The following is a 26,577-nucleotide window of genomic DNA, read 5'->3' as shown; positions in this document are numbered from 1 at the left end:
CATTGCTCCAGATGGACCTGGCCCCATCTCTGCCTCCGACGCAAAGCCCTCGTCCTGGACTTTCCCTGACTCCAGGACTGGCCCATTGTCCTCAACAGTGTCCTCACTGTCCAACTCCACTGCTAGCTCCGCAGGCTGCTGGTCGCCTTAAAATAGACATAAGTGATTTGGAAATATATACTCTAATTTCTTCTTTTTTCTAAGCTCATATATGGTTCAACTGCAGAGATAGATGACAAAATACAAGCTGCTTTCTTCCATCAATTATTTCCAAATGAAGACCTTCAAATTATGGGGCTGGTCCAATTGTTGCTTCACTTCCAGTGGAAATGGATTGGGCTCATTCTCCCAAACCCTGAAAAGGGGAAAAGGTTGATACAAAATAGACTTCATATATTTTCTAAGAAAGGCATCTGCTTTGATTTCATGGAAGAAATGCCAATGGAATCTGTTGCCAAAGATATTGAAATTCAACTTAATGATTTTGTTTTGCTGTATAAGGCTATTATGAGAAGTACGGTCAATGTCATAATCATATATTGTGACAATGAGGACATGGCTGCTCTTAGAATGTTGCCATTCATTTCAGAATATGAAGACATGCCAATGAAGAGAAAAGATAAAGTTTGGGTCATGCCAGCACAGATGGAATTCACATCAATCCCGTTCCAAAGATACAGAAGCCTGGATATCATCCACGGTGCCCTATCGTTGGCAGTTTCCTCAAAGGAAATATTAGGGTTTAAGAAATTTACTCAGATGAGAAAGCCTTCTTCAGAAGAAGAGGACAGTTTGACAAGAGTGTTTTGGGAAAATGCATTTGAATGTTCTTTCCCAAATGCTGGGTTAGATGAGGACAGTGACAATCAATGCACTGGTGAAGAGTCACTGGAGACCCTTCCTGAATCTGTGATTGAATCTAGTATAACTGGGCAAAGTTATAGCATTTACAATGCTGTCTATGCAGTGGCCCATGCTCTGCAAGCCATGCTTTCATCTAAGAGCAGAAAAAGACGAAATGCTTGGGAACTCAGTCAACAGTCGTGGCAGGTAAAAACGACATGAATGAAAATACAGTTATATAAATGTTCAGCTAGGATTTTAGAGTTGTATAGCTAATAAGAGCATTCTGAAGCTGAACTAACTCATAAGTGATATGTCAGAACTTCAAATAATAATTCCAGATAACACTAAACACAGGGTACAACAATGCACAATGAGAAGGTGGCAATGTCAAATGTTAATTCAAGAGAAGTTTTAGAAGGAGTGTGGGGTAAATCATTTTCCAAATGAATGGGATTGTTTAATGGGATATAAGGAATGTATCCCTGTATCCCACAGTGGTTTGTGATAGTTCTATCAAAACATTCCACTAGGAACCTCTGAATCTTATGATGCAGATTCTTCTTCTAAGTAAGACAATTGTTCTCTTTAAATAACAGAAGAGCTGGAAGTAACTTGAGATCTATTATGTAATTACTTATGAATAGATATGCACACATATTTTGCCTTCCATTTTGAAATATAAGCTCTCTGCAGAAGTTCCTTCCAATAGTTTCTGGGTGGAATTTTTTCAGTGTCCTAGGTTAAGAATTAATACTTTAATTATCTTTGCTTATTTGCTTGGATTCTGAATTTTGATTCCACAGTGAGGAGAAGATTATGAGAGGGAGGGAGGGAGGGAGGGAGGGAGGGAGGGGGGAGGAAGAAAGGAAGGAAGGGCATTGAATTGCAGTGAATCTTGATTATTTGCTTGGGGTCCTGCATTTTGATTCCACAGTGAAGAGAAGTGTATGAGATACATAAGGTAAAAAGAAACAATGGCATTGAAGAGTGATCAGTAGACAGACCACAACAATTATGTTGGTTCTTCATAGATCAAAGCTTGTGAGCAACAGCAAGAGTCAACATTATTGGTCCAACTGACATAGATGATAATATTACTTCCAAGATGCATGGGAATACTAAAGGAATTCTAAATACCCAAATGCTTTTTAGAAAGGATGCATAAGTCATTAGAAGGACTGTTAAGAGAAAGTAAATGCCAATTTAGTCCCAGGAAAGAAGAGAGAGTGAGAGAGAGACTAATTCTGCCTTAGAAGGAAATTCCTGCAGGTATTCAAGTTTTTGTTACATCCCCATAACAATAAATATTCCTCATATTATGTTTGCTGTTTGCTCTGCTTTAAAAGGATAACACCTAATTTATGAAAGATCCTACATTCATACTTGCTCATTACTTCCAATTGTTATAATTTTTTTAATGGTTTCCATTTAGTTCCATTGGTATCTGAAAGCTGTTTCTTTTAACAACAATGCTGGAGATATGGTTTCCTTTGATGAAAGAGGAGAACTAGCAACTGGATTTGATGTTATCAACTGGGTCACCTTCCCCAACCAATCATTTCATCGAATCAAAATTGGAAACATAGCTCCAGTGACTCCCCCTGAAAACCTCCTTACTCTTTCTGCAGAGGAGATCATCTGGCCCACCATGTTTAACCAGGTAGTTTGGCACCAATATCAAACAATGGTGAATAATTTACTTTATTTATAGTTATTGCTTCAATGTTCAGAAAGTTCTTTCAGGAATTACAGGCATACAATGACTCTTTTCTGAGTGACTCGTGAACATGATTGCCCTAAAATGAAAAACAAATGGAAAACATTTGCACTGATTAGAAGAGAGATTTCGATCATGGGGGATTTAAAAAATATAAGGAAAAACTCTGTCCCAGAGTTTACATGATGTCTGGGAATGTTGGAGTTTTAGAAGCAGGACCTCAAATAGCAACACCATGTAAAGTGGTGCGTTTTAGTAACACTCAGCTTTCTAAAAATTGCAATCTGCGACATCCCCTGTGTAACAGATATAAATATGTTAATAGATTTCCTACCCAGACACCAAACACCCCTATTATGAAATCAGCTTCATTTGATTAGCATCATGCAGTAAATGCAGTTAGGAGTAGTGTGGTGGCCTAGAGGTGGAGCTCTCGCCTCTCAGTCAGGAGGCTGTGAGTTTGATCCTAAGTAGAGGCAGATATTTCTCTCTCCAGGCACAATGAGAATATATCTGCTGAACAACTCTCCACATTGGCATCAGAAAGGGCATCTGGCTAGTAAACACTCTGCTAATACTTCATTCAGTTGCCCAGACTCCACCCTGCAAGGGATGATGGGGTTGTTAAATGAAGATAATGATGCAGTAAATGCAGTTATAAGGGCTGCTGGGTACAAGAGGCTCTCCATTTCCCCACCATCTCCCTAATACTCCATCAATGCTAAGATTTTTGTTCACTGAATCTCCATGTGAGAAAAAGAGACACTAAAGCCATTGAGGAAGTTATCATTTATCCCCAGAGTTAGGATTGTTGAACATGTTTGCAACATTTTTTAAAAATGCAGTAAATAGATGAAAGGTCTCTATTTCTCTACCAATGTAGCAGTAAAGCATAAATTAACCAAAGTTGTGTTTCCATCCTGGGTGTTTTTTTCCCCCTTTTTTGCATTTATGAAACCATTCTAGCTTAATTTTGTAGGGGAAAAAGAGCTGAATAATAATAAATTAAAAACCCAATATAAAAACTGACTTGAACTGAATTTGTTAGGGTCAATAAGACAATTGTCATTCTATAACAAGAGAATGCAGCCTTTTCCCTCATTCTCCTGATTTTGCTGAGCCTTAAAAAAAAAAAGAAGAAAAATTATAAATATTTTCCGAAAAGATTAAAATATATCATTTGAAAATAATATTCTTCAATATGTGATATTATATTCAAAATTACAGGCATTTTATTACAGTATAAAAAAACATATACTGAAAAGAATAAGATAATCTAAGCTCTTACTCAGTGGTAGCTTCTACAAAATATGGGGATCTGTATCAGCCTTTAAAATTGCACTGATACATTTCTGTGGAGAAGATTATCTGGCCCACCATATTCAACAATATTCTGCACTAATTTCCAAATGTTTGTATTGACGAGCTCCCCCAAGACAATTCCAGATTTACGTACTTTCCGTCGGGCCCTCAAAACTTTTTTATTTCATCAAGTCGGGCTGGCCTAACTCTCCAATTATGTAATTTTAATTTGAACTTTTAAATGGGGGATTTTAACTGTGGGGCCAAATTGTTTAATATATTTTAAAATTGTTTTTAAATTTTGTATTTGATGTTTTTTACTTCTGGCTGTTCACTGCCCTGAGTCCTTCGGGAGAAGGGCGGTATATAAATTTAAATATTAAATTAAATTAAATTAAACTAATCAAATTTATTTATTTATTAAATTTACATGCCACTCATCTCATCGTCAGACTACTCTGGGTGACTGAGAACATCATAAAAGCAAATATACAAAAGAGTAAAAATTAAAAATCAACTAAAATTAGATAATCAGTATACAAAGGGGCAGAGGCAGCATCTTCTACTAACCACCTCCAACATGAACACCCCTATTGGGGCTCCAAGCCTATCAGCAGAGTGAAGTTTTGATACTCTTTATGTGTGTATTAAGAGTGTAAGTGGATTTTCTCTCAAGGAGAACAATGTCCCAGAGGGTGGGACTCATGGCAGAAAAGGCTCTTTGGACCCTGAATATTCAAATGGTAATTCATTATTTACACATATTTCTACAAGTGTTCTGTCTTTGAACATACAATATTCACTGAGTGGTTCATTTATGTTAAAACTGAAGAAATAAATGATTCTGAAATGGTGACTCATGATGGTTGAATTTTCATAGCATATTTGAATATAGAATGGTTTGCAACTTAATCTGCCTCAAAGGTTAAGGCATTTCCAGAAGGGGAGACTAGATACATCTTTCAGGGTTCTGCTTTGACTTGGTCAGTAGATGCAGATTCGATACTAAAAGAAATTACCATGGGCCTCAGAGAAAATTACATTCCAAACACATTAGAAATATTTAATTAAGATGTGATGACTGGATGGCTAACCCAGATACCATATCACTTTTTTAGAAAAAAATAAATAAGCAAAACTAGTGTAAGAGAAGTAAAATAACAAAGAAAAGGTAAGAAGATTCTGCTTGACAGCCAAAGGATAAAATATCTACTATTTATAAATATGCCACGAATCACATTATTGTAAAATATCTGTCTGAAAATTGTTTGGAGTTTTAAATTGGAAAAAACTAGTTAACATAATATATAATTCACCAAGTAAAGCTATAAATGCAATACATGGAATCAATACTGGAAATCTAATTTTCCATAAAATTCAAAGATAGACTTTTGATTGTGATATAAATTCTTTTATAATGTTATAGTGCAAGAATGATTTCCAGTTAGAATGAACTTCAAATTTTTAAATACAAGGCTCTTCTGGTTATGAAAGTATTCCATGGTTCTTTCAAAGAAGCAATTAAACATCCTTTCAAGTAGACAATAGAGAAGATCCTTGGAGCCATTAAGACATAATTTCATTTTAGAAATGAATCCTTTCTGAAGATTCTGTTTGTCGTTTCAGCAACTCTGGCAAAGGACATCTTACTTGATTACACAAATAACAAAAAGATTCTGTTTGTCGTTTCAGCAACTCTGGCAAAGGACATCTTACTTGATTACACAAATAACAAAAAATAACCAATATAGTTGCACTTCCTAAATTATACCACTTATACCACTGTCACATAGTTACCTAAGTAAGTATGCTTCGTACTGTCAAAGCGTAAATCAGCTTTGATACTCCCCTGGGGTAATTGCACTTAATTAGAGACGGATGGATCTTGTTTTCCATGCTGTATACTTTAAAGAAAGAAAACCCGAAATATATTCTAAGAAACAATTTATTATAAAGAAATAAAACAAACTTACTAACTACATTGGTACTGGCAGTTTTATAACACAGATGGACAAAGGAAAAAGTAAATCAGGAAGTTTTTTCCTTAAGCTTGGACATGTGCAGTAGCTCAGAAATCACAAGACAGTCTTATCTCTGTTATTACAGAGATGTGATAAAGTTCTCTGGCAGGCTACTGTAAGTCTTAGGATGGAAGCTCAGCTGACAAACACATAATGCAGTGACACGTACAACAAAGCCAACCCAGCATCCAGCCTGTGTACTTATTTAATTGGGAAACATTTACCCAACATCATAGTTTTGCAATACAGTTGCAATTCTCATATCTTAAGTGTTGTTTGTAAAATGACTAAGGCTGCTTGCTTCTCCCAATGTGTGTTTCTGGCCTGTTTGACAATATTTTGTTAATACAGTCATACCTCTGTAGTCATTGTTAATTGGTTCTGGGAGGTGCAATGAGTAAAGCAGGTACTGGGAGTGTACTGGGAGGTACCAAAAATGATGAGTAAACAACAACATTTTTTTCTCATAAGGAATAAGGTTGTGAGTCACAAGGTAGCCAACATCAACAAGTTTCAGCTTGTGCATTGAGTAACAAACAAATGATGAATTCAATGAGTTTCAAAGCAGCTGACTTCCAAGGTACCACTGTGTATGCCTTAAATACTAGTCAAATCCAATTCTTCAGATGCAAAATAATTCCTGAAACGTTAAGTAAAAATTTCTCAATTTTCCTTCTTAATGTCCATTAGGTACAGCCCTTTTCTATCTGCAATCCTCCATGCTTATCAGGTTGCAGCAAAATAAAAATAGAAGGAAAGCCCTTTTGCTGCTATGATTGCCTTAAATGTCCAGAAGGGAAAATTTCAAACAAGACAGGTAAGAGATCTAAAGAACAGATTTCATTGCTATGTATTTTGTGCAATGCCTTATATTACTGTTTAATTATAAACAGTAGTTTACTATCTCTTTACAAATGTGTCCATAATTCATTTATCATAAATCAGAAGAGATGTTGATTACATCTCTCCATAATTCAGGAGAGATATTGATTAATTAGGAGTCTATTCAAATATCATGCCATCTTTTTTTTTACTCTGGGAAAGACAAACCAGACCATAAAAATAAATCTGTTCACCTATGATTTCTATGAAAGTGAAGAGATTTCAAGTTTCGGTGGAATGAACTTATTATCATTTTGGGAATTACAATTCAGAAAGATGTAAAAAAATGGTAAAGGTGAGATCTCATACAGTCATAAGTGGAAAGAGATGGGTGGTGAGAACAATGAGAAGATGAGACTTAGTAAATAGTTTGACAGTGTCGAGGGAATTATTTGTTTAACAGAGTGATGGCATTCAAGAAAAAACTGTTCTTGTGTCTAGTTGTTCTGGTGTGCAGTGCTCTATAGCGTTGTTTTGAGGGTAGTTGAATCAGTTTATGTCCAGGATGTGAGGGGTCTGTAAATATTTCACAGCCCTCTTTTTGACTCGTGCAGTATACAGGTCCTCAGTGGAAGGCAGGTTGGTAGCAATTGTTTTTTCTGCAGTTCTAATTATCCTCTAATTATATCTGTCTGTCTTGTTGGGTTGCACAGCCAAACCAGACAGTTATAGAGGTGCAGATGACAGACTCAATAATTCCTCTGTAGAACTGTATCAGCAGCTCCTTGGGCAGTTTGAGCTTTCTGAGTTGGCGCAGAAAGCTTTTTGTGCTTTTTGTGTTTTTTTGATAATGTTTTTGATGTTAGCTGTCCATTTTAGATCTTGCAATATGGTAGATGTTATGTATTGATACTTTTGAGCGGGAGTTTCAAACCTGCCTACGTTTCTGATTGGCTGACAGTCCCTCCAGGATTGTATATAAGGAGGACTGCAGCCTCTGAGTTTTTGCTGAAGTCTCACTGTAAATTAAAGAGCTGTTGTCACTTGCTTGGTTGTGCCTCTCGTTATTCCCGAACCACTTCATTGGCGACGAAGGTGGGATTGAGGCCACAACAAGCGAACCAGTGAGACCACGAGCTTCAGCTAGGCGACGAGGCGAACTACAGGAGGCATACCGAACATGTCTGCCTACGTTCCGCCCAAGCCTTTTGATCCGACCCGCGAAAAATGGGTCTCGTACCTGACGAGGTTCGAATGCTCACTCGAAGCTAGCGACATGCAAGGGCTCTCCGCTAATCGGAAGAGGGCCCTCTTCCTAAGCCACTGCGGACCGGACGTGTTCGAGATGGCAGAGTCACTGTGCGAGCCAACGCCGGTCCAGACCGTTTCCTGGGACACCCTGATGGCCACGCTCCGGGCTCACTACGCTCCCGTGCCCTCCAAGTTCGTGCAACGATACCAACTCAGACAGCGCGTACAGCGAGAGGGAGAACCGGTCAGCGCATACATGGCCAGTCTGAGAAAAGCCGCAACCCATTGCGACTATAGAGACTTGGACGATGCGTTGCTTGAGCAACTCATCTGTGGTGTCCGGGATATTAGGCTGCAACGGCGCCTGCTCGCCAAGCCTGATTTAACGCTGGCTGGAGCCCTAGACGAGGCCAGGGCTCATGAAGCCTCCACAAAAGCTGCAGAAACGCTGCAGCGTCCGCTGACCAGCAAAGACAACCCCAAGTCTGCCCCGGTGCACAGAGAAGACGCTGGATCCAGCTCGGAGTCCGAGTCGGATGAAGACGTCTTCCGAATGGAGCACCAGAGAAAGGACACTGGCAGCCCCCGGCGAAGCTGTCCCAGCTGCGGAGGGCACCATGACAGACTGTCCTGCAAATATAGGGAGGCTATTTGCAGGCGTTGCGAGAAAAAAGGGCACTTGGCGCGAGTCTGTAGAGCCATTCTGCCCAGAAAACACCAACCACGTGAGCGCCGCAGCCAACCAGAATCAACGCGCCAGAAACAACCAACGAGAGAAGGCGGCGTGAAAAAACGGCGCGAATTTGAACCTCGAGATGGCCGCAGCATTCACATAGACCAGGCCAGCGCGGAAATCAAGGACAAGGTCAGCACGGTGGTCGAAATCAACGGCAAGCCATGCTCAATGGAGATCGACACCGGATCGGCTCTCTCCATAATGTCTTGGGCGACCCTAAAGACCCTCCTGCCGTCGTTCCGGAAGGATCAGCTCTCCAAACAGAGACTGCGCATCCTAGACTACCAGGGGAACCGAGTCCCCCTCGAAGGCGTGGGCACGTTCCGAGTCACCTACGGAGACTACGAAAGAGACCTGCCACTGACCATCGTCACGAAGCAGCTTCCCAGCCTTCTCGGCATGGGGTGGTTCCGAGCCCTCGGCATGGGTTTTACTGGCGTCCACCAGATGCTCAAGTCATCGTTAAAAGACAGTCTCCTGACCGAGTTCCAGGATGTTTTCGGGGACATGTTGGGCAAGTATGTGGGGACCCCTATCTCCCTTAACTTAGACCCCAACGTAGCCCAAATAAGACTCAAAGCCAGACGGGTGCCTTTCGCATTGAAACCAAAGATCGATGCAGAACTGGACAAACTGATTAAACAAGGGGTGTTGGTTCCCGTCGACCATGCAAAGTGGGAAACCCCTATAGTGACCCCAGTTAAGTCCGACGGCTCAATTAGAATCTGCGCCGACTACAAGTGCACGATCAACAAGGCTTTGCAGCCGAGCGCCTATCCGGTGCCGATCGTGCATCATCTACTACACTCCCTGGGGCCCGGAAAAATTTTTGCCAAATTAGATCTGGCTCAGGCCTATCAACAATTACCAGTCGATGATGCCACGGCAGAGGCACAAACGATTGTTACTCATAGGGGTGCATTCAAATGCACCAGGCTCCAGTTTGGGGTGAGCGTCGCACCTGGCCTGTTTCAAAGCACCATGGAGCGCCTTCTGCAAGGGCTTCCCGGAGTGGTGCCCTATTTTGATGACGTTCTAGTCAGTGCTCAGGACGAACGTCAGTTAGGGGATAGAGTAAGGAACGTCCTTTCTAGATTTAGGGAAGCGGGACTAAGGCTAAAAAAAAATAAATGTATGATCGCTGTCCCATCCGTTGAATTTTTGGGGTACAGGGTGGATGGCACAGGCATCCACCCTACCGAAAGCAAGGTGAGAGCAATTAAGAGCACACCTGCCCCCAAGACCAAAGCTGAGCTCCAAGCCTTCCTTGGACTGCTCAATTTTTACTCAATGTTCCTAAAAGACAAAGCTACCATCGCAGATCCCCTACACAAACTATTGGGGAAGAATGTATCATGGGTCTGGGGGAAACCACAAGCAGCCGCTTTTGAGGCAGTTAAGAGACTTCTATCAGAAGACAGTTTCCTAATCCAATACAACGCAGTGCTACCGCTTGTATTGGTTTGTGACGCCTCCCCCGTAGGAGTTGGTGCCGTCCTGGGCCATAGACTGCCGAACGGCCTAGAGGCGCCCATTGCGTTTTACTCTCGCACCCTGTCAAGCGCAGAGCGAAACTATAGCCAATTGGACAGAGAGGCTCTGGCTGCAATTGCGGGGGTTAAAAAGTTCCACAAATATCTCTTTGGCCGGCAATTTGAACTTGTGACTGATCACCGGCCCTTGCTGGGACTTTTGGCAGGCGACAGGCCCACCCCCGCTGCCCTGTCCCCACACTTGACTAGATGGGCTATTTTTCTTTCAGCCTATTCGTACCAACTTGTACATCGACCCGGACGGACCCTGGGTCACGCGGATGCCCTCAGCCGCTGTCCCCTACCTGACTTACTGACCAATCCAACACCTGAGGCCTCCGTCCTTCTACTGGACACATTGACTTTGGGACCTATTTCCTCTGCCGAAGTGGCTAAAGCCTCAGCCAGGGACCCAATCATTCGCACTGTGATGGGGTGGGTGCTGAAAGGGTGGCCGGTCAAGGTGGATGGGGGGGACTATCAAGGTTTTGTAAACAAATGGAACGAACTGTTTACGCAAGGGGGTTGTTTATTGTGGGGTGATCGGGTGGTAGTGCCAACAAAACTGCGAACGAGGGTCTTGGAATTGTTGCACGAAGGGCACCCGGGCATTGTCAGAATGAAAAGTTTAGCCCGCAGTTACGTTTGGTGGCCCAACATGGACCAAGTTATCTCTGAGTGGGTGGGGAAGTGCAGACCCTGCCAGGAGTCTCGCCCCGATCCCCCGGTAGCGCCCATCCGAGAGTGGGAGAAACCAAAAGGGCCATGGGGGAGGATCCATATTGATTTTGCTGGCCCCTTCCACGGGTAAACGTTTTTAATTGTAGTAGATGCCTTTTCGAAATGGCTCGAGATCATTTTAATGCCCTCTACCACAGCTGAGTCTGTTATTAAGGCCCTTCTCAAGCTGTTCGCCACACATGGCCTACCGGATACCCTAGTATCTGACAACGGCCCTCAGTTCACAGCAACCCTGTTCGAGGGATACTTGGCCGGACTGGGCATCCGCCATGCCCTATCGACCCCGTTTCACCCGGCTTCTAACGGATTGGCCGAACGTTTTGTAAGAACGGCCAAAGAGGCCCTATCCAGACTAGACAATGGGGACTGGCAGGCCAGGATAGATCAATTCTTAGCTGTCCAGCATGCCACACCATGCACAGCCACAGGGAGAAGCCCAGCAGAGCTCCTCATGGGCAGGAAGCTCCGATGTGTGTTAGATAGGCTTCATCCCAACTATTCGCACGAAAACTTCAAGGGAGAGACCTCCGGCCTAAGACAGTTTCAGGTTGGGTCCCCGGTGTTCGCTCGTAACTATGCCAGCGGACCTCTATGGGTTGCAGGAACCATAGTGGGCATAACGGGCCCAAAATCCTATACGGTAGACGTAGGGCTAGACAGACTCTGGAAGCGCCACATAGACCAGCTAAGAAAAAGGGCAGTCGGCGAAGCAAACATAAATTTAGATATATCCGAGCCTAACTATAACAACTTTCCCAAAACAGCTAACTCAAGCCCGGGTTCGCGAGAATACTTAGCTGACAAGCCCTGGTTCCAGCGCTGCCCCAGCGAGTCGCCACTCCCAACCGGGGATAACCACGCCCCGGACAAAATCCAGGAGGTTCCATTGGCGGAGCCGGGAGAGACAGAAAGTCCCTCCGACCAGCTCGACGCCCCACCAAACACTGAACTGCGCAGGTCAACTAGGACGAGAACTCGCCCTGGGCACCTGCGAGATTTTGTGTGTACTTATGTAAATTTTTGAATGTCAGTGCCTTCTGGGAAGGGAGGGGTGTTATGTATTGATACTTTTGAGCGGGAGTTTCAAACCTGCCTACGTTTCTGATTGACTGACAGTCCCTCCAGGATTGTATATAAGGAGGACTGCAGCCTCTGAGTTTTTGCTGAAGTCTCACTGTAAATTAAAGAGCTGTTGTCACTTGCTTGGTTGTGCCTCTCGTTATTCCCGAACCACTTCAGTAGAACCTAGAAATTTGAAGGTCTCTACTGTTGATACTGTGTTGTCTAGTATTGTGAGAGGTGGAAGTATGGAAGGGTTTCTCCTAAAGTCTACCACATTTCTCCGATTTTGAGTGTGTTCAGTTCCAGGTTGATCCGGTCATACCACGAGGCTAGTATCCCATCTGAATGTGGATTCATTATTGTCTTGAATGAGACTGATCACTGTTGTATCATCTGTGAACTTCAGTAGTTTAACAGATGGATCGTTAGAGAGGCAGTCATTGGTATACAGAGAGAAGAGAAGTGGGGAGAGCACACAGATTCTGCTTAGATTCACCTGGTGCTTCCTGTTTGTTAGGAAGCTTATGATCCACTTACAAGTGTGTTCAGGTACCTGTAGCTGGTTTAGCTTAGTTAGAAGGGTGTCTGGAATGATGGTATTGAATGCTGAACTAAAGTCTACAAAGAGGACGCTTGCGTAGGTCTTTGGAGATTCAAGATGTTGTAGGATGTAGTGTAGAGCCATATTAACAGCATCATCTGTTGATCTATTTGCTTGGTATGCAAATTGCAAGGGGACTAACAGCGGATCCGTGATGGTTTTCAAGTGGGACAGCACTAGCCTTTCAAAGGTTTTCATGACTACAGATGTTAGAGCAACTGGTCTGCAGTAATTCAGTTCCTTGATGGTGAGCATCTTTGGCACTGGGATGATAGTAGAGTTTTTGAAGCAAGAAGGAACATAGCATATCTCTAGCAATTTACTGAAGATGTGGGTGAAGATGGGGGCCAATTGTTCAGCATAGACTTTTAAGCAAGAAAGAGTTATTTTGTCTGGGCCTGGAGCTTTTCCTGGCTTTTGTCTGTGAAATAGGTCTTGCACTTCCTTTTCTGTGATCACTAGGGGATGGGGTCAATTGTAGAAGGATTGGCTGTTGTTGGTGTGTCTGAGATGGGGGTTGTGGAGATAGGTGGCTGTAGTTTCCTTTCAAACCTGTAGTAAAACACATTCAGGTCATCTGCCAGTTGTTGATATCCTTCAGCCTGGGAAGGAGGTTTGTTATAGCCAGTGATATTTTTAAGAGTTTTCCACATATTTGCTGGTTCATTTGTTGAGAACTGATTATTTAGCTTTTCAGAGTAGCTTCTTTTTGATGCTCTGATCTCCCTTATTAATACACTTCTGGCCTGATTGTACAGCATTTTATCACCTTTTCTGTAGGCTTCCTTTTTGGAATGACGTAGCTGCTTAAGTTTAGCTGTGAACCAAGGTTTGTTATTACTGTATATTCGCAAGTCCCTAATGGGTACACATAGGTCTTCACAGAAGCTGACATATGATATTACAGTCTCTGTGAGTTCATCTAAGTCTGCAGAGGTACTTTCAAAAACATTCCAATCAGTGCAGTCAAGGCAGGCCTGTAGTTTTATCTTTGCCTCCTCTGTCCAGGTCTTCACTGATTTAATTGTTGGTTTTGTGGTTTTAAGTCTTTGCTTGTAAGCAGGTACAAAGTGAATCATGTAATGATCAGTGTCCCATAGCTGCTCGTGGTAAGGATTGATAAGCATCTTTTAATGTTGTTTAGCAATGATCTAAAGTATTCTTGCCCCTAGTGGGACAATTAACATGCTGAAAGTATTTTGGTAGCTCTTTCCGTAATTTTGCCTTATTTAGATCTCCCAAATTAATGGCCAATGAATCGGGGTATTTGACTTCAGCCTCCATAATTTGGTCAGCTAGAGTTCGTAATGCCTTGTTTACACAGGCTTGTGGTGGGACATAAACAACAATTAGAAGAAATGAGGAAAATTCACGAGGTGAATAGTATCTTCAATTGATTCATTTGATTCATTTAACCAGGTTTCAGAGAAGCATAGGGCTGCTGAATTGTAAAAGTCAGAATTGTATCTGTTTAAAAGGAGTATTTCATCCATCTTATTAGCAAGTGAATATACGTTGGTTAGGAAAATTAAAGGCAGAGGAGTTTTATTTCTACTATTCCTTAATCTGTTCAGAATTCCCGCCCTTTTACCTCTCTTTCTTCGCTTCCTCCATTTGGTTTTTTTGGTAATCCATGGATCCGGGGAAATTGCTCCTTCCTGTGTTAGAATCTCCTCCACATTTGTAAAAATGGTGTGTGTGTATGTGAGAGAGAGAGAGAGAGATCACAGAAAGCTGCTCCTTCAACATTTATATGAAGCTACTGAGTGAGATCATCCATCACCACGGACTGAGGTATCATCAATATGCTGATGATACGCAGCTGTATGTCTCAGTCTGTGGTGAGTGAAGTGATACTATGTCCTCCCTCTGACAGTACCTCCAGGCTGTTAGGGGCTGGTTGGGAAGCAACGGGTTGAAATTAAATCCTTGCAATATTGAGTGGCTCTGGGTTTGGGGTTCTTTGGCCCAGGGAGAATTTCCACTTTTGGTCTTGGATGGGGAGCCACCACCCCAAACAGACCCTGTGCATAAACTGGAGGTTCTCTTGGACTTGCGACTCCTGCTTGAAGAGCAGGTGGCAGTCGTAGTCAGGAGGGCCTTTGAGCAACTACGGGTTGTGCACTAATTATGCCTTTTCCTGGACCAACAATCCCTACTCACTGTCACTCATGCCCTAGTCACTTCCTGTCTTGACTATTGCAATGTGCGCTACATGAGGCTGCCCTTGAAGAGCATCAAGAAGCTCCAGTTGGTGCAAAATGCAGCATCCTGCATGGTTTTGTGCAGACCTCAGTCTGCACATGTATCACCTCTCCTGCAGGAACTGCATTAGTTGCCAATTTGCTTCCATGTGCAATTCAAGGTACTGGCTGTCACCTTTAAAGCCTTTAATGGCTTGGGACCAAATTATCTGAGGGACCATCTCTTGCCAGTCACATCTATCCAACCCACCAGAGCAGGGAGGATAGGAATGTTGTGGGTCCCACACCCTAGGGAGATACACCTGTTAGAACCCAGAAGAAAGGCCTTCTCCTTGGTGGCCCCCTCCCTCTGGAACATCATTCCCCCAGAGATTAGAATGCCCCCCCCCCACTGTAACACTCTTCGGGAAGAGTGGTTCTGCTAGTGGGCCTGGGGAACCCAGAGCAGGATGGAGCCCATTAAATGGTTTGTGTGATATATTATCACCGGGGGTGGGGGTGGGGTGGTGGGGGTTATTTTATTATATTATTTTATGAATGTATTATATAATTTTCTCTTTTATTACTTTATTGTTTTTATATAAGGTTTTTATATTCTTGTAAGCTGCCTTGAGACGCCATGTGCCAATAGGCGGCAATATAAATTTAATAAGTAAGTAAATACATAAATAAATATTTTAGTATAAGTTTGAAGGGACCTTAGAGGTCTTCCAGTCCAACTCCCTGCTCAAGCAGGAAACCCTATATCTTTTCAGACAACTGATTATCTTCTAAAAAACCTCCAATATTGAAGCACCTACTGGATTAATTGTTATCCCTGTCAGGAAATTTCTCCTTAGCTCTAGGTTGTTTCTCTCCTTGATTAGTTTCCACCCATTGCTTCTTGTCCTGCCCTCAGGTGCTTTGGAGAATAAATTGACCACCTCTTCCTTGTGGCAACCCCTGAGATATTGGAAGATTGCTATCATGTCACCCCTGGTTCTTCTTTTCACTAGACTATATACATAAAAGCAAATCATAGTATAAAGGTATAAGTAAGAATAAAGTTAAAAATAAAATTTAAATGTAGGGTTGCAGCATTAAAAGTTAAAATAATCAGGTGAAAAGAATGCCCTCATGACACCCAGGGTTGCATATCAGTCTTCAACTTCCATGCTGATGAAGAACAAGGACCAGCCTCAAATCTGAGGGTCTGGTGTTCCACACAGCAGGAGCAACAGCAGAAAGGCTTGTTAGAATATTCATAACTGGAAAGGCATGGTAACAAGGTCAGCCAATGAATAGGCATAGCAACTAAGTCAGCCAATGGGAGCTGAAACAGAACTGATTCTGTACAGAGAAATTGAAACCAGTTTGTGTTAAGTCTCTCTGCCATACTTTGTGTGTGAACATGTCTGCTGAAGAATCAACTATTGGTATTGTAAATACTTTATATGTTATTATGAATATAAAGAAGTTGCTGAATCAGTTTATCTGTGTGTGCTTCTGGATTTGATTTTTGCAAGAAACACTGACAAGGTTGTCTTCCTGTAACCTGCCAGCCAAAATTCATTAAATGATAGAGTCTGCCATATACCATCTCTGTCTGATTAGGTGGGATAGGATCATATAGTGGAGATTATGATTCCTAAAGTAATCTGAGAAAGGGCTTTCAAGTATTAGCAAATGCCTTGAGGAGACATAGCTCAGTGGCTAAGACGCTGAGCTTGTCAATCCAAAGGTCGGCAATTCAGCGGTTCAAATCCCTGGTGCTGCATAACGGGGTGAGTTCCCATTACTTGTACTGGCTTCTGCCAACCTAGCAGTTCAAAAGCACATAAAAAATGCAAGTAGAAAAATAGGGACCACCTTTGGTGGGAAGGTAACAGCGTTCTGTGCACCTTTGGCATTTAGTCATGCCAGCCACATGACCATGGAGACGTCTTCGGACAGTGGTGGCTCTTTGGTTTTGAAACAGGGATGAGCACCATCCCCTAGAGTTGGGAACAACTAGCACATATGTGCAAGGGGAACCTTTACCTTTTAAAATGCCTTGAATTGGACCCAGACATAACTGAGAAAAATTGAAGTTTATATAGCAGAGGTATTATATGTTGAACACTAGGAGTGCCCAATATTGTTTGTAATGCTGCATTCTATATCAGCTACAGCCTCTTCAAGAGTAGCCCTTCCGGTTTGCTAGCCTTCGGCGGCGGCGGTGCCTTTTGAAGCTCCGCCAGCCCCGCCGCCTGTAGAGCCGCTTCGCGATCGAGAAGCGGCTCGAAAACTTCAAAATCCTGAGGATTGTTGGAGGAGAGATAGCAGGGCACAGGTCGAGCCCCTGTAACCCCCCAGGGAATCGCTTCTGGGGAGGAAACAGGCGCGGCTCCCTCCCAACCTGCTGAGACTCCGGGCGGCGTGGGACGATTCTGCTTCTGCAGAACAAGCCGGCTGCAGTAAACATTTAAAGCGAAAGGAACCAACTTTAACAAGCAGCGGATATACACTTGAACCCTGAAACTTGGAATCGCAAGTATTAGCGCTTTGTTGACTTTTCAATTTAAGAAAAAATGCGAATGAGTGAAAGTGACTTGAAAAAATATGGCGCCCAGCATTAGCGTTAACGAGCCAGCAAGTGTGGATTGGTGAAGTTATCTTGCTTTGTTACAAAGTTACTAAGTTGCTACAAAGTTGCTTCGTTTGTAACAAGAGAATAACAGAGAAATTTCTCCCTTTTTAATACTGGACTTTGCTTTACTTGGTTTTTATTTGATTAAATCTGGGGGACTGTTTCAGAAGTCTTTGTGGAGGTGGGAGAGGAAGAAGAATTTCCTTTTTTAGTAAAACCAGCCTACGTGGCAGGATGGCCTCAAAGAAGCAGGAAGCGAAGGCAACAGGAGGTGGATCTCCCACACATAAAGCACAGCCTCCCCCAGTACAACAGATACAGACTCAGAAAAAAGATTTTGATGTGGGAGATTTAAAAGAATTTATTTCTAAAACTTTGGATGATAAATTTCAAAAATCTCAACAGGAGATAGATGATAAACTTCAAAAATCACATCAGGAATTTATGCAGGAAATTAATGAAGTTAAAGATATGGTGAAACAGAATCAAAACAAGGTGACCAAAAAAATATCAGAAGTGGCGTCTGGCCTGGCAGAATTTATTGTGAAAGTTGATTCTAAAGTTGAAGAACTTAAATCAGAAGTTAATGTTAAGATGAAAGACAATGATTATAAAATTGCTGATGTTGACAATAAAATGCAAAGAGTTGAAAATGAGATTGTCATGGTACAATTCAGGGCAATGGAGTTTGCCATACGGCTTCGAGGAATTCGAGAGGAGGAAAGACAGGATTTGAGACAAGTTTGTTCTGAGGCCCTGGCCAAGATTCTACAAGTTAATCCTGATGTGGTTTTTCACAAAATAGACAAAATTTACAGAGTGAATTCTTGGGTGGCCAGACAAAGACAATTGCCTAGAGATGTGGTCATATATTTTACAGATAGAGAAATAAGAAACGACATCCTGCAAAAATCCTTTTACACTTCTGTGCAAGTGGGGGGCTCACGAATTGGAATTTATAAAGAATTACCTCCTAAAATGCTGAAAACTAGAAAAGAATTTGGCTTTCTTGTTAAGGAATTGCAAAATTTACAGATACCATTTCGGTGGGACGCCCCAGTTGGTATAATTTTCAGATATAAGGGAGAAAGATATCGTTTGAATACTGTGGAGAAGGCACAGCACTTTTACACTACTATTCTTAAGGAAAGAACACCATCTCCACGTACATCTACAGTTTTGGAGATTAAGGAGAGTGAAGAGAAGCAACCTCAACGAGAACAAGAACAGTCTAAGCAGGAATTAGAGGAAATGCAAGGCGCAGAAGGAGGTTTTCTGGATGAGCCTTTGCTGGAATCTTCTCCAATCTTGGACCCGGTTCGGATGATTGAAGTTAAGGATCAACGTATAACTCGAGCTCAATCTAAGTTACTTAAACAAAAGCAACAACAACAACAGGAAAGACAAGACAAGGAGGCAGTTAAGAGTACTGCACAAGAGACTGGAGCCATGGGGGGAGCGAGATCGAAGCTTTCGGATGACCTTCGATTATTCTGCTCTTTGCTCCAGAAAGATGAAGATGACGTTTAAGTGTCTATCTTGGAATGTTAACGGGTTGAATTCAGCACAGAAAAGGAAGAAATTATTTACATATTTGAAACAATTTAATAATGATATAATTTGTTTACAAGAAACGCATATCACAACTCAAGATCAAAAATATTTGATAAACTCCAAACTAGGAACACATTTTATATCTTCAACTTCGCAAAAAAAGAATGGTGTGGTTATTTATGTAAATAAAAAGCTAACAGCTAAAGTTATAGAAGCAGATGAAGATGGTAGGTTTGTAGCAATTGAATTGCTTACAGCAAATGGCCAAATTCTTCTGATTGGAATTTATGCTCCCAATCAACAACAGGACCATTTCTATAAGATGTTACATACTAAAATACTGCAATGGGACTACAGATCTATTTTAATTATGGGAGACTGTAATGGAGTAATTGATTCCAAATTAGAAAAAAAGAGTTTGGCAAAGTCTAGGATCAGATTACCACAGACCTTTTTTGATATGAAAGAAGATATGGAACTAAAAGATGTTTGGAGAATACATAATCCAAAAGAATTGGACTACACTTTTTTTTCTGACAGACACAGATCCTTCTCTAGGATTGATTTCATTTTGTTGTCAGATGACTTACTTGTCAAGACAAAAAGAACAAAGATTTTTCCAAGAACTTTGACTGACCATAGCCCAGTATGGATAGAAATTGAGATGGATAAGGTTGAGAGACGTTCTTGGAGATTAAATGAGAATTTATTTAGATACGAAAAAAATATAACAGAACTTAAAAAGCATTTGAAAGAATTTTTTGAAATAAATTTGAATAAAGGTACCCCTATTGAAATTGTGTGGGATGCAAGTAAAGCTTATATGAGAGGGGTACTTATTTACATGAACTCTAAACATAGACTGTTTCGACAAAAGAAAAGATCTGAATTGGAAATAGACATAAAGAATAAAGAACAGTTACTTATTAAAAATCCAACAGATGAAAGAATATGTAGTGCTATAAAACTTTTGAAAGATCAATTTCAAATGCTTATGGCGGAACAAGTTGCAACAAACTTACAATATGCGAAGCATAATACATTTTGTAACGCTAATAAACCAGGCAGATGGTTGGCTTACACATTGAGGAAAAAACAAAGTATACGGACTATTGATAGTATTGATATTGGAGGGAAAAAAATCTTTCAACAAAAATTAATTAAAGAAGCTTTTGTGGACTATTATACCAAACTATATGCCAAAGAGGAGGTGCAGAATGGACTTATAGAAAAATATTTAAACGATAAAAGAGTTACAAAAATTACTGATCAACAAAAGGAAAGAATGAATTATCCTATAACAGAGGAGGAGATAATAGTAGCAATTAAACAGTTAAAAACAGCCAAAGCTCCTGGTACGGATGGTTTGACCGCAGTGTATTATAAAACTTTGCAAGCTGAAATGCTGGGACAACTCAGAGATTTATTTTGTAATATTCAACAAGGGGGTAAAATACCCCCATCATGGACAACTGCTTATATATCTTTGATACCAAAAGAACAAGTCGGTCCTAAAAAACCAGAGAACTATAGACCAATATCTCTTTTGAATACAGATTATAAAATCTATGCGAAAGTATTAGCCAACAGGTTGATGCCAGTAATCCAAAAGGTGATTCATGATGATCAAGCGGGATTTATCGAGGGCAGACACATGAAGGATAATGTAAGGCAAGTAATAGATTTATTGGAATATCTTGAGAAGAATAAACAGATTCCTGCAGTGCTGGTCTTTTTGGATGCAGAGAAGGCCTTTGATAGAGTGGATTGGAATTTTCTACTAAAGACTTTAAAAAAGATGGATTTTGGGGATCAATTTATACAGGCGATTTCAGCAATTTACCAAGAGCAAAAGGCACAGATCATTATTAATGGAAGTTTGACAACAGAGTTTAAAATTGAAAAAGGAACAAGACAGGGATGTCCGCTGTCCCCACTTTTATTTATTCTAACATTAGAAGTCTTGCTAAATACAATACGGGACTCTAATATCTTGAAAGGTATAACGATTAGGCAAGAGGATTATAGAATAAAGGCATTTGCAGATGATCTGGTTGTTACCCTATCACAACCAATGGAATCAATAATCTTGATGAAGGACATTATACAAGACTATGGTAAAGTTTCAGGTTTTAGACTGAATCCAAAAAAGACTAAAATGATAGTTAAAAACATGACACAAGATCGTAAACATGAGCTAGAAAGGAGGGCAGGTTTTGAGACTGTACCTAAGGTAAAATATCTAGGAGTTCAGGTTGCAGAATCAAACATGAAATTGTTTCAAAATAACTATGAGGTGTTGTGGCGAGAGGTGCAGAAAGACATGGAGACTTGGAAAAAACTGCAGCTGTCTCTACTTGGAAGAATAGCAGCAGTTAAGATGAACATTTTGCCAAGATTTCTTTTTTTGTTTCAAATGATTCCTGTGCTTAAAAGTGATAAACAATTGAAAGTCTGGCAAACTGGAGTGAATAAGTTTGTCTGGAACAAGAAAAAGCCGAGAGTGAAATTGAAAATTATGCAAGATGTTCCAGAAAGAGGAGGTCTTAAACTTCCAAACCTACAGTTATATTATGATGCAGCAGCTTTAACTTTAACATGGGATTGGTTTGGAAGGAAAAAGACTGGAATATTGAATGCAGAAAGTTTTGATCTCGAATTTGGATGGCATGCTTACTTATTTTATGATGACAAAGTTGATAAAGTATTTAAAAGTCATATACTTAGAGACTCTTTGATGAGAGTTTGGAAGAAGCACCGACTCAAATGGGATTATAAAATACCGCTATGGCTGGATCTTGGTCATACTTTGTGGAATACAAATATAATGTCACTCGGGGGGTTTTTATACAAAGAGGTTCTTTTTACAGATGCGGGCAGATGGCAGCTGAAGACATTGCAGACACTGTTGGACGAAGGGATTAATCTAACATGGTTACAATATAATCAATTACAATTGAGATGGAAAGAGGACCAAAAAATTGGTATTATGTTGCACGAAGAAGAATTGGTTAGACATATAAAAGAGAAAGGTCCAATGCATATCAAAAGGCTTTATAATGTTTTGTTAGAAAGGGATTCAGAAACCGAATTAGTTAAAGATTGTATGATTAAGTGGGCACAAAATTTTGAAGAACCAGTGATGTTGGAAACATGGGAAAAAATTTGGGTTCAGAATGTTAAATTTACACAGTCGCAGAACCTGAGGGAAAATTTTTATAAAATGTTTTATAGATGGCATTTAGACCCCAAAAAGTTGTCATGTATGTACTCTAATGTTCAGCCAAAATGTTGGAGATGTGAATGTTTGGATGCTACGTATTATAATGTTTGGTGGACCTGTAGGAAAGTTAAGGCTTTTTGGATAAAAATCTGGTGGGTCATGCAGAATGTTTTGAAGAAAAAAATTCAATTCTCTCCACAAGTGTTTTTATTGGGTATAGTTAAGGGTTTTACATCGGGTGAAACAAAACTGATATTGTATATGATAACAGCAGCAAGATTGCTGATAGGTAAATATTGGAAAAATGAAGCTTTGCCCACTATTGAGGAGTGGACTTTGAAGATGGCCAGTTTTGCAGAGATGGCGAAGATTTCAGCATACTTAAAAGATTGCTCACAAGAGACTTATGAATGGGAATGGAAAAGATGGATAGAATATGTTCAGAAGAAATATCAAACTAGAAAGTATCAAATAGCTTTTATTTGAAAATAATGTTTTAGAAATATTTTAATGTAATGAGGTAAAAAGAAAAATTATATAGGGGAGGGAGGGGTTCAAGTTTATACTTAAGTGTCATATTAAGGGGTTTTTTTTGTGTTGTTTTTTACGAGTTATGAGTATATTATAGGGAAGTCTGGGGGGAGGGTAGGGTTAGGGAGGGTTAGGGAGGTTGGGAAGTTTGGGGGGGTGGAGGGGGGGGAAAGGGGTGAAAATGTAATTGTAAAACTTTTGCAATAATAAAAAAAAAGAGTAGCCCTACATAGATTGCATTGCAACAATCCATATGGGAGATGACCAAGATATGAGTGATAGAGAGTAGAGCTGAAAAAGCCACAACTGGTACATAAGAGCTGTGGTGGCACGGTGGTTAGAACGCAGGATTTCAGGCTAATACTGCTGACTGCTGACAGCAGTTTGGTAGTTCAATTCTCACCAGCTCAAGGTTGACCCAGACTTCCATCCTTCTGAGGTCGGTAAAGTAAGGATACAGAATATGCTGACCCTGTAAACTGCTTAGACAGGGCCACAAAGCACTGTGAAGTGGTATATAAGTGCTATTGCTTATAAGATGAAGTTCAGTGAAGGCTTTTCTAAACATGACTGACACCTGATCCTCAAGCAGGAATCATGAGTCCAGGAGAACCCCAGATTACACAATAGGTCTGCCGGGGCAGTGCAATACTATCCAGAAGAAAAATGGCCAACCTTGGATATAGAGGAGCCTTCAATCTCATAGCCACTCAAAATAACTAGGGTTCAGTTGAAGCCTGTTTTCTTCATCTAATCCCGCACAACATCCTAATGCTATGAAAGAACATGCACAGCATCACTTACTTTGCCCAAGAGGAAGATATTCACTTGAGTATCCTCAGCATGCTGATGATACACTTTATTTTTGATGACAAATGAAGTCACTGAGACCTTCATGTAGATACTAAAAAGAGACAGAGAAAGCACTGAGCACCCCATAGTTGGTGTTGCAGGCTGGACCTCTTGCTCCCTTTGGAACTGGTCAAAGAGGGAGGAGGTGACCCAGACCAGAATTGTTTTTTTACTCTTGCAATTCCCAAAGCCAGCTCAAAAAGATACCATGATCAAGAAGAGCCAGGATGGATGTACTATCCCTATCCCATTCTCCAGAAATCATCCAAAAGAATGACAAATAACATTTCCTTCCCATATCCAGGCCATATCCAGGCCTGAAACCTGACTGAAACAGATTCAGATAATTCATTTAATCAAGGATCTTCTGGAGCTGCAGCTCAACTTTCTTCTCAACCACTTTCCCTAAAAAGGGCAGGTGAGAAACTGAACAAAAATTATGAATTGTTTGTGTCCAGTAATAACTTTTTGAGAAATGACACACACTTAATAGTGACTCTAACTTGTCATTGTTCAGATTCATCCCTCATCTTTCCTCAGCAATGCTCTAGCTGTCTCTTGATTCTTTTCAACACTTTCAAATCCTCCATCAAACACAGATAATGCCTGGTTCAATGGGATGAAAAAAGTTGCATGGGCCTGACCCTATTAAATTCTATCCAAGCCCTCTGCTACCTCACTATTCCAGTAACAGTGGGGGCTTTGGCAGGTCCATGCAGCAGATCCTATGAAACAACTCCCCAACTCACTTTGGAACCTCACTGGACCCATTAATCACTGGAGGTGGACCAATTGAATATGTCTTGCAAAAGGGGTTAGCGTAGAAAAATCTCAAGGTTGCCAGGGCCTCATGTATCAGGGAGGGAGGGAGGGAGGGAGGGAGGGAGGGAGGGAGGAAGGAAGGAAGGAAGGAAGGAAGGAAGGAAGGAAGGAAGGAAGTAAGTTAATTTTCTGAAATGATGACCAATTCAGTAATGTCTATAACAGTAAACACTTGGCTGCAATAATTTCTTTTCCAGATGCAGATGACTGTTTCCCATGTTCAGAAGATCAGTACCCAAACAAAGCTCACAACCTTTGCATTCCAAAACACATCACATTTTTGTCTCATGAAGAGCCTCTGGGAATTAGCCTGACAGCTACTGCTTCCTTCTTTTCTTTCATCTCAGTTATGGTCCTGGGAATCTTCATTAAGCATCAGGACACCCCCATTGTCAAAGCCAACAACCGGAACCTCACCTACATTCTTCTCATTGCTCTCCTCCTCTCCTTCCTCTGCACTTTGCTCTTCATTGGGCAACCAGATCAGGTGAAATGTCTCATGCGACAAACTTCTTTTGGCATCATCTTCTCTGTAGCTCTTTCTTGTATATTGGGGAAAACAATCATAGTGGTCCTTGCTTTCATGGCCACCAAGCCCAGATCCAAAATGAGGAAATGGGTGGGGAAAAGGCTGGCCAATGCTATAGTTCTTTCATGCTCTTTGACACAATTCTCCATTTGTGCAGTGTGGTTGGCAATTTTCCCCCCATTCCCAGATTCTGACATGCACTCCATGGCTGAAGAAATTGTCCTAGAATGTAAAGAAGGTTCAACCACTATGTTTTATATTGTTCTTGGTTTCTTGGGATTCTTGACTGCTGTGAGCTTCTCAGTAGCTTTCCTTGCTAGGAAGTTACCTGATAGCTTTAATGAAGCCAAATTTATCACCTTCAGCATGTTGGTCTTTTGCAGTGTCTGGATATCCTTTGTTCCCACCTATCTGAGCACCAAGGGAAAATACATGGTAGCTGTGGAGATCTTTTCCATTTTGGCTTCTGCAGCTGGATTACTGGGTTGCATCTTTTCCCCCAAATGTTACATTATTATTCTGAGACCTAATTTGAACAGAAAGGAACAGCTGACAAAGAAATGAAACTGATTTACTTGCTCCTCTCTAAATTGTGACAGAATCCTCATTTGCCTCATTAAAGGGCTACTCACCATCTTGAAGGACTGATTGAAAAGTAATTCTTTGGTTTTTTAAACCAGAAATATGCAGTTGTGAAACATGACATTTTGAATGCAATCCTTATAGCATGTTTCTTATATAACCCTGGCAAAACTGATGGGCTTTGGGTACAGGGAGCTCCAGGATCTGAGAGTTTGTCATCTTTAGTTCTGCATTATCTATTCAAACCCAGTTTGCAAGCTGGGGGTTCTCCTGAAGTCACAACTCCAGCCCAAAGACCAGATGGCAGGTGTAAGTACGGGAGCTTTTGCACAACTCCAGTTTGTGCACCAGTTGTGACTTTTCCTGAATCATGACTCCCTGTGCTTTGTTACTCAAGCCCTGGTTATCTCTCATCTGGACTACTCCATTTACATGAAGCTACCGTTGAGGACTGCTCAAAAGCTTTAGCTGGTGCATAGTGCAGAAGCAGCAGTGTAACCTTTGGGGCCTCTAGGGTGATCCATCTCTGTTCCACAAACTTCATTGGCTACCAATGTGCTTCTGACTGCAGTTCAAGGTGTTGTTATGACCGTTAAAGTCCATAATGGCATAGGTCCAGGCTATTTGAAGAACTGCCTCATCCTGTTAAGACAAGCTTGTCCTCCTTGTGACAGCAGAGAGGGCCTATTTTGGATCTCGTGGTTCAAAGAACTCTGATTATCGGAATCCAGAAGAAGAACCTTCTCTGTGAATTGATGTATTATTACCCTGTGTTCCTTTGCCACTATTTATTTTATTGTTTTATTATTTTACTTCTATTCTGTTTACAATCTTTTCATTTTCCTTCTGTTTCATGATTGTAAGCTGCCTAGAGTAGGCCCACAGCAAGATAGGTGGCAAAGAAATGTAATAAATAAGTACGTAATTAAGTACGCAAGTAAGTAAGTCTAAGTGTCTTTTTGTGAGAAATAGAGAATTACACCTGCCGTGCGAGATATTGAAGGCTGTCACAGAAAACTGAGACATATAGGAACATGAGGT

At 41.1% G+C, this 26,577-nt stretch overlaps 1 protein-coding gene across 1 annotated transcript; it reads left to right on the top strand.

Moving 5' to 3' along the window:
* Positions 1–555: 555 nt before the first annotated feature.
* Positions 556–25,588, top strand: LOC132711604 (vomeronasal type-2 receptor 26-like). Its single transcript, XM_087893479.1, has 3 exons — positions 556–1,050; positions 6,577–6,703; positions 24,623–25,588. Exons 1-3 carry the CDS (start codon positions 556–558, stop codon positions 25,516–25,518), a joined length of 1,518 nt encoding a protein of 505 aa, XP_087749605.1. The 3' UTR covers positions 25,519–25,588.
* The last annotated feature ends 989 nt before the right edge of the window (positions 25,589–26,577 follow it).

Source organism: Pantherophis guttatus, chromosome 4 (genome assembly GCF_059756535.1).
Source record: "Pantherophis guttatus breed Tessera chromosome 4, ASM5975653v1, whole genome shotgun sequence".
NCBI classification, from domain to species: domain Eukaryota; kingdom Metazoa; phylum Chordata; class Lepidosauria; order Squamata; family Colubridae; genus Pantherophis; species Pantherophis guttatus.
This window is presented reverse-complemented; position numbering and strand designations above follow the sequence as displayed.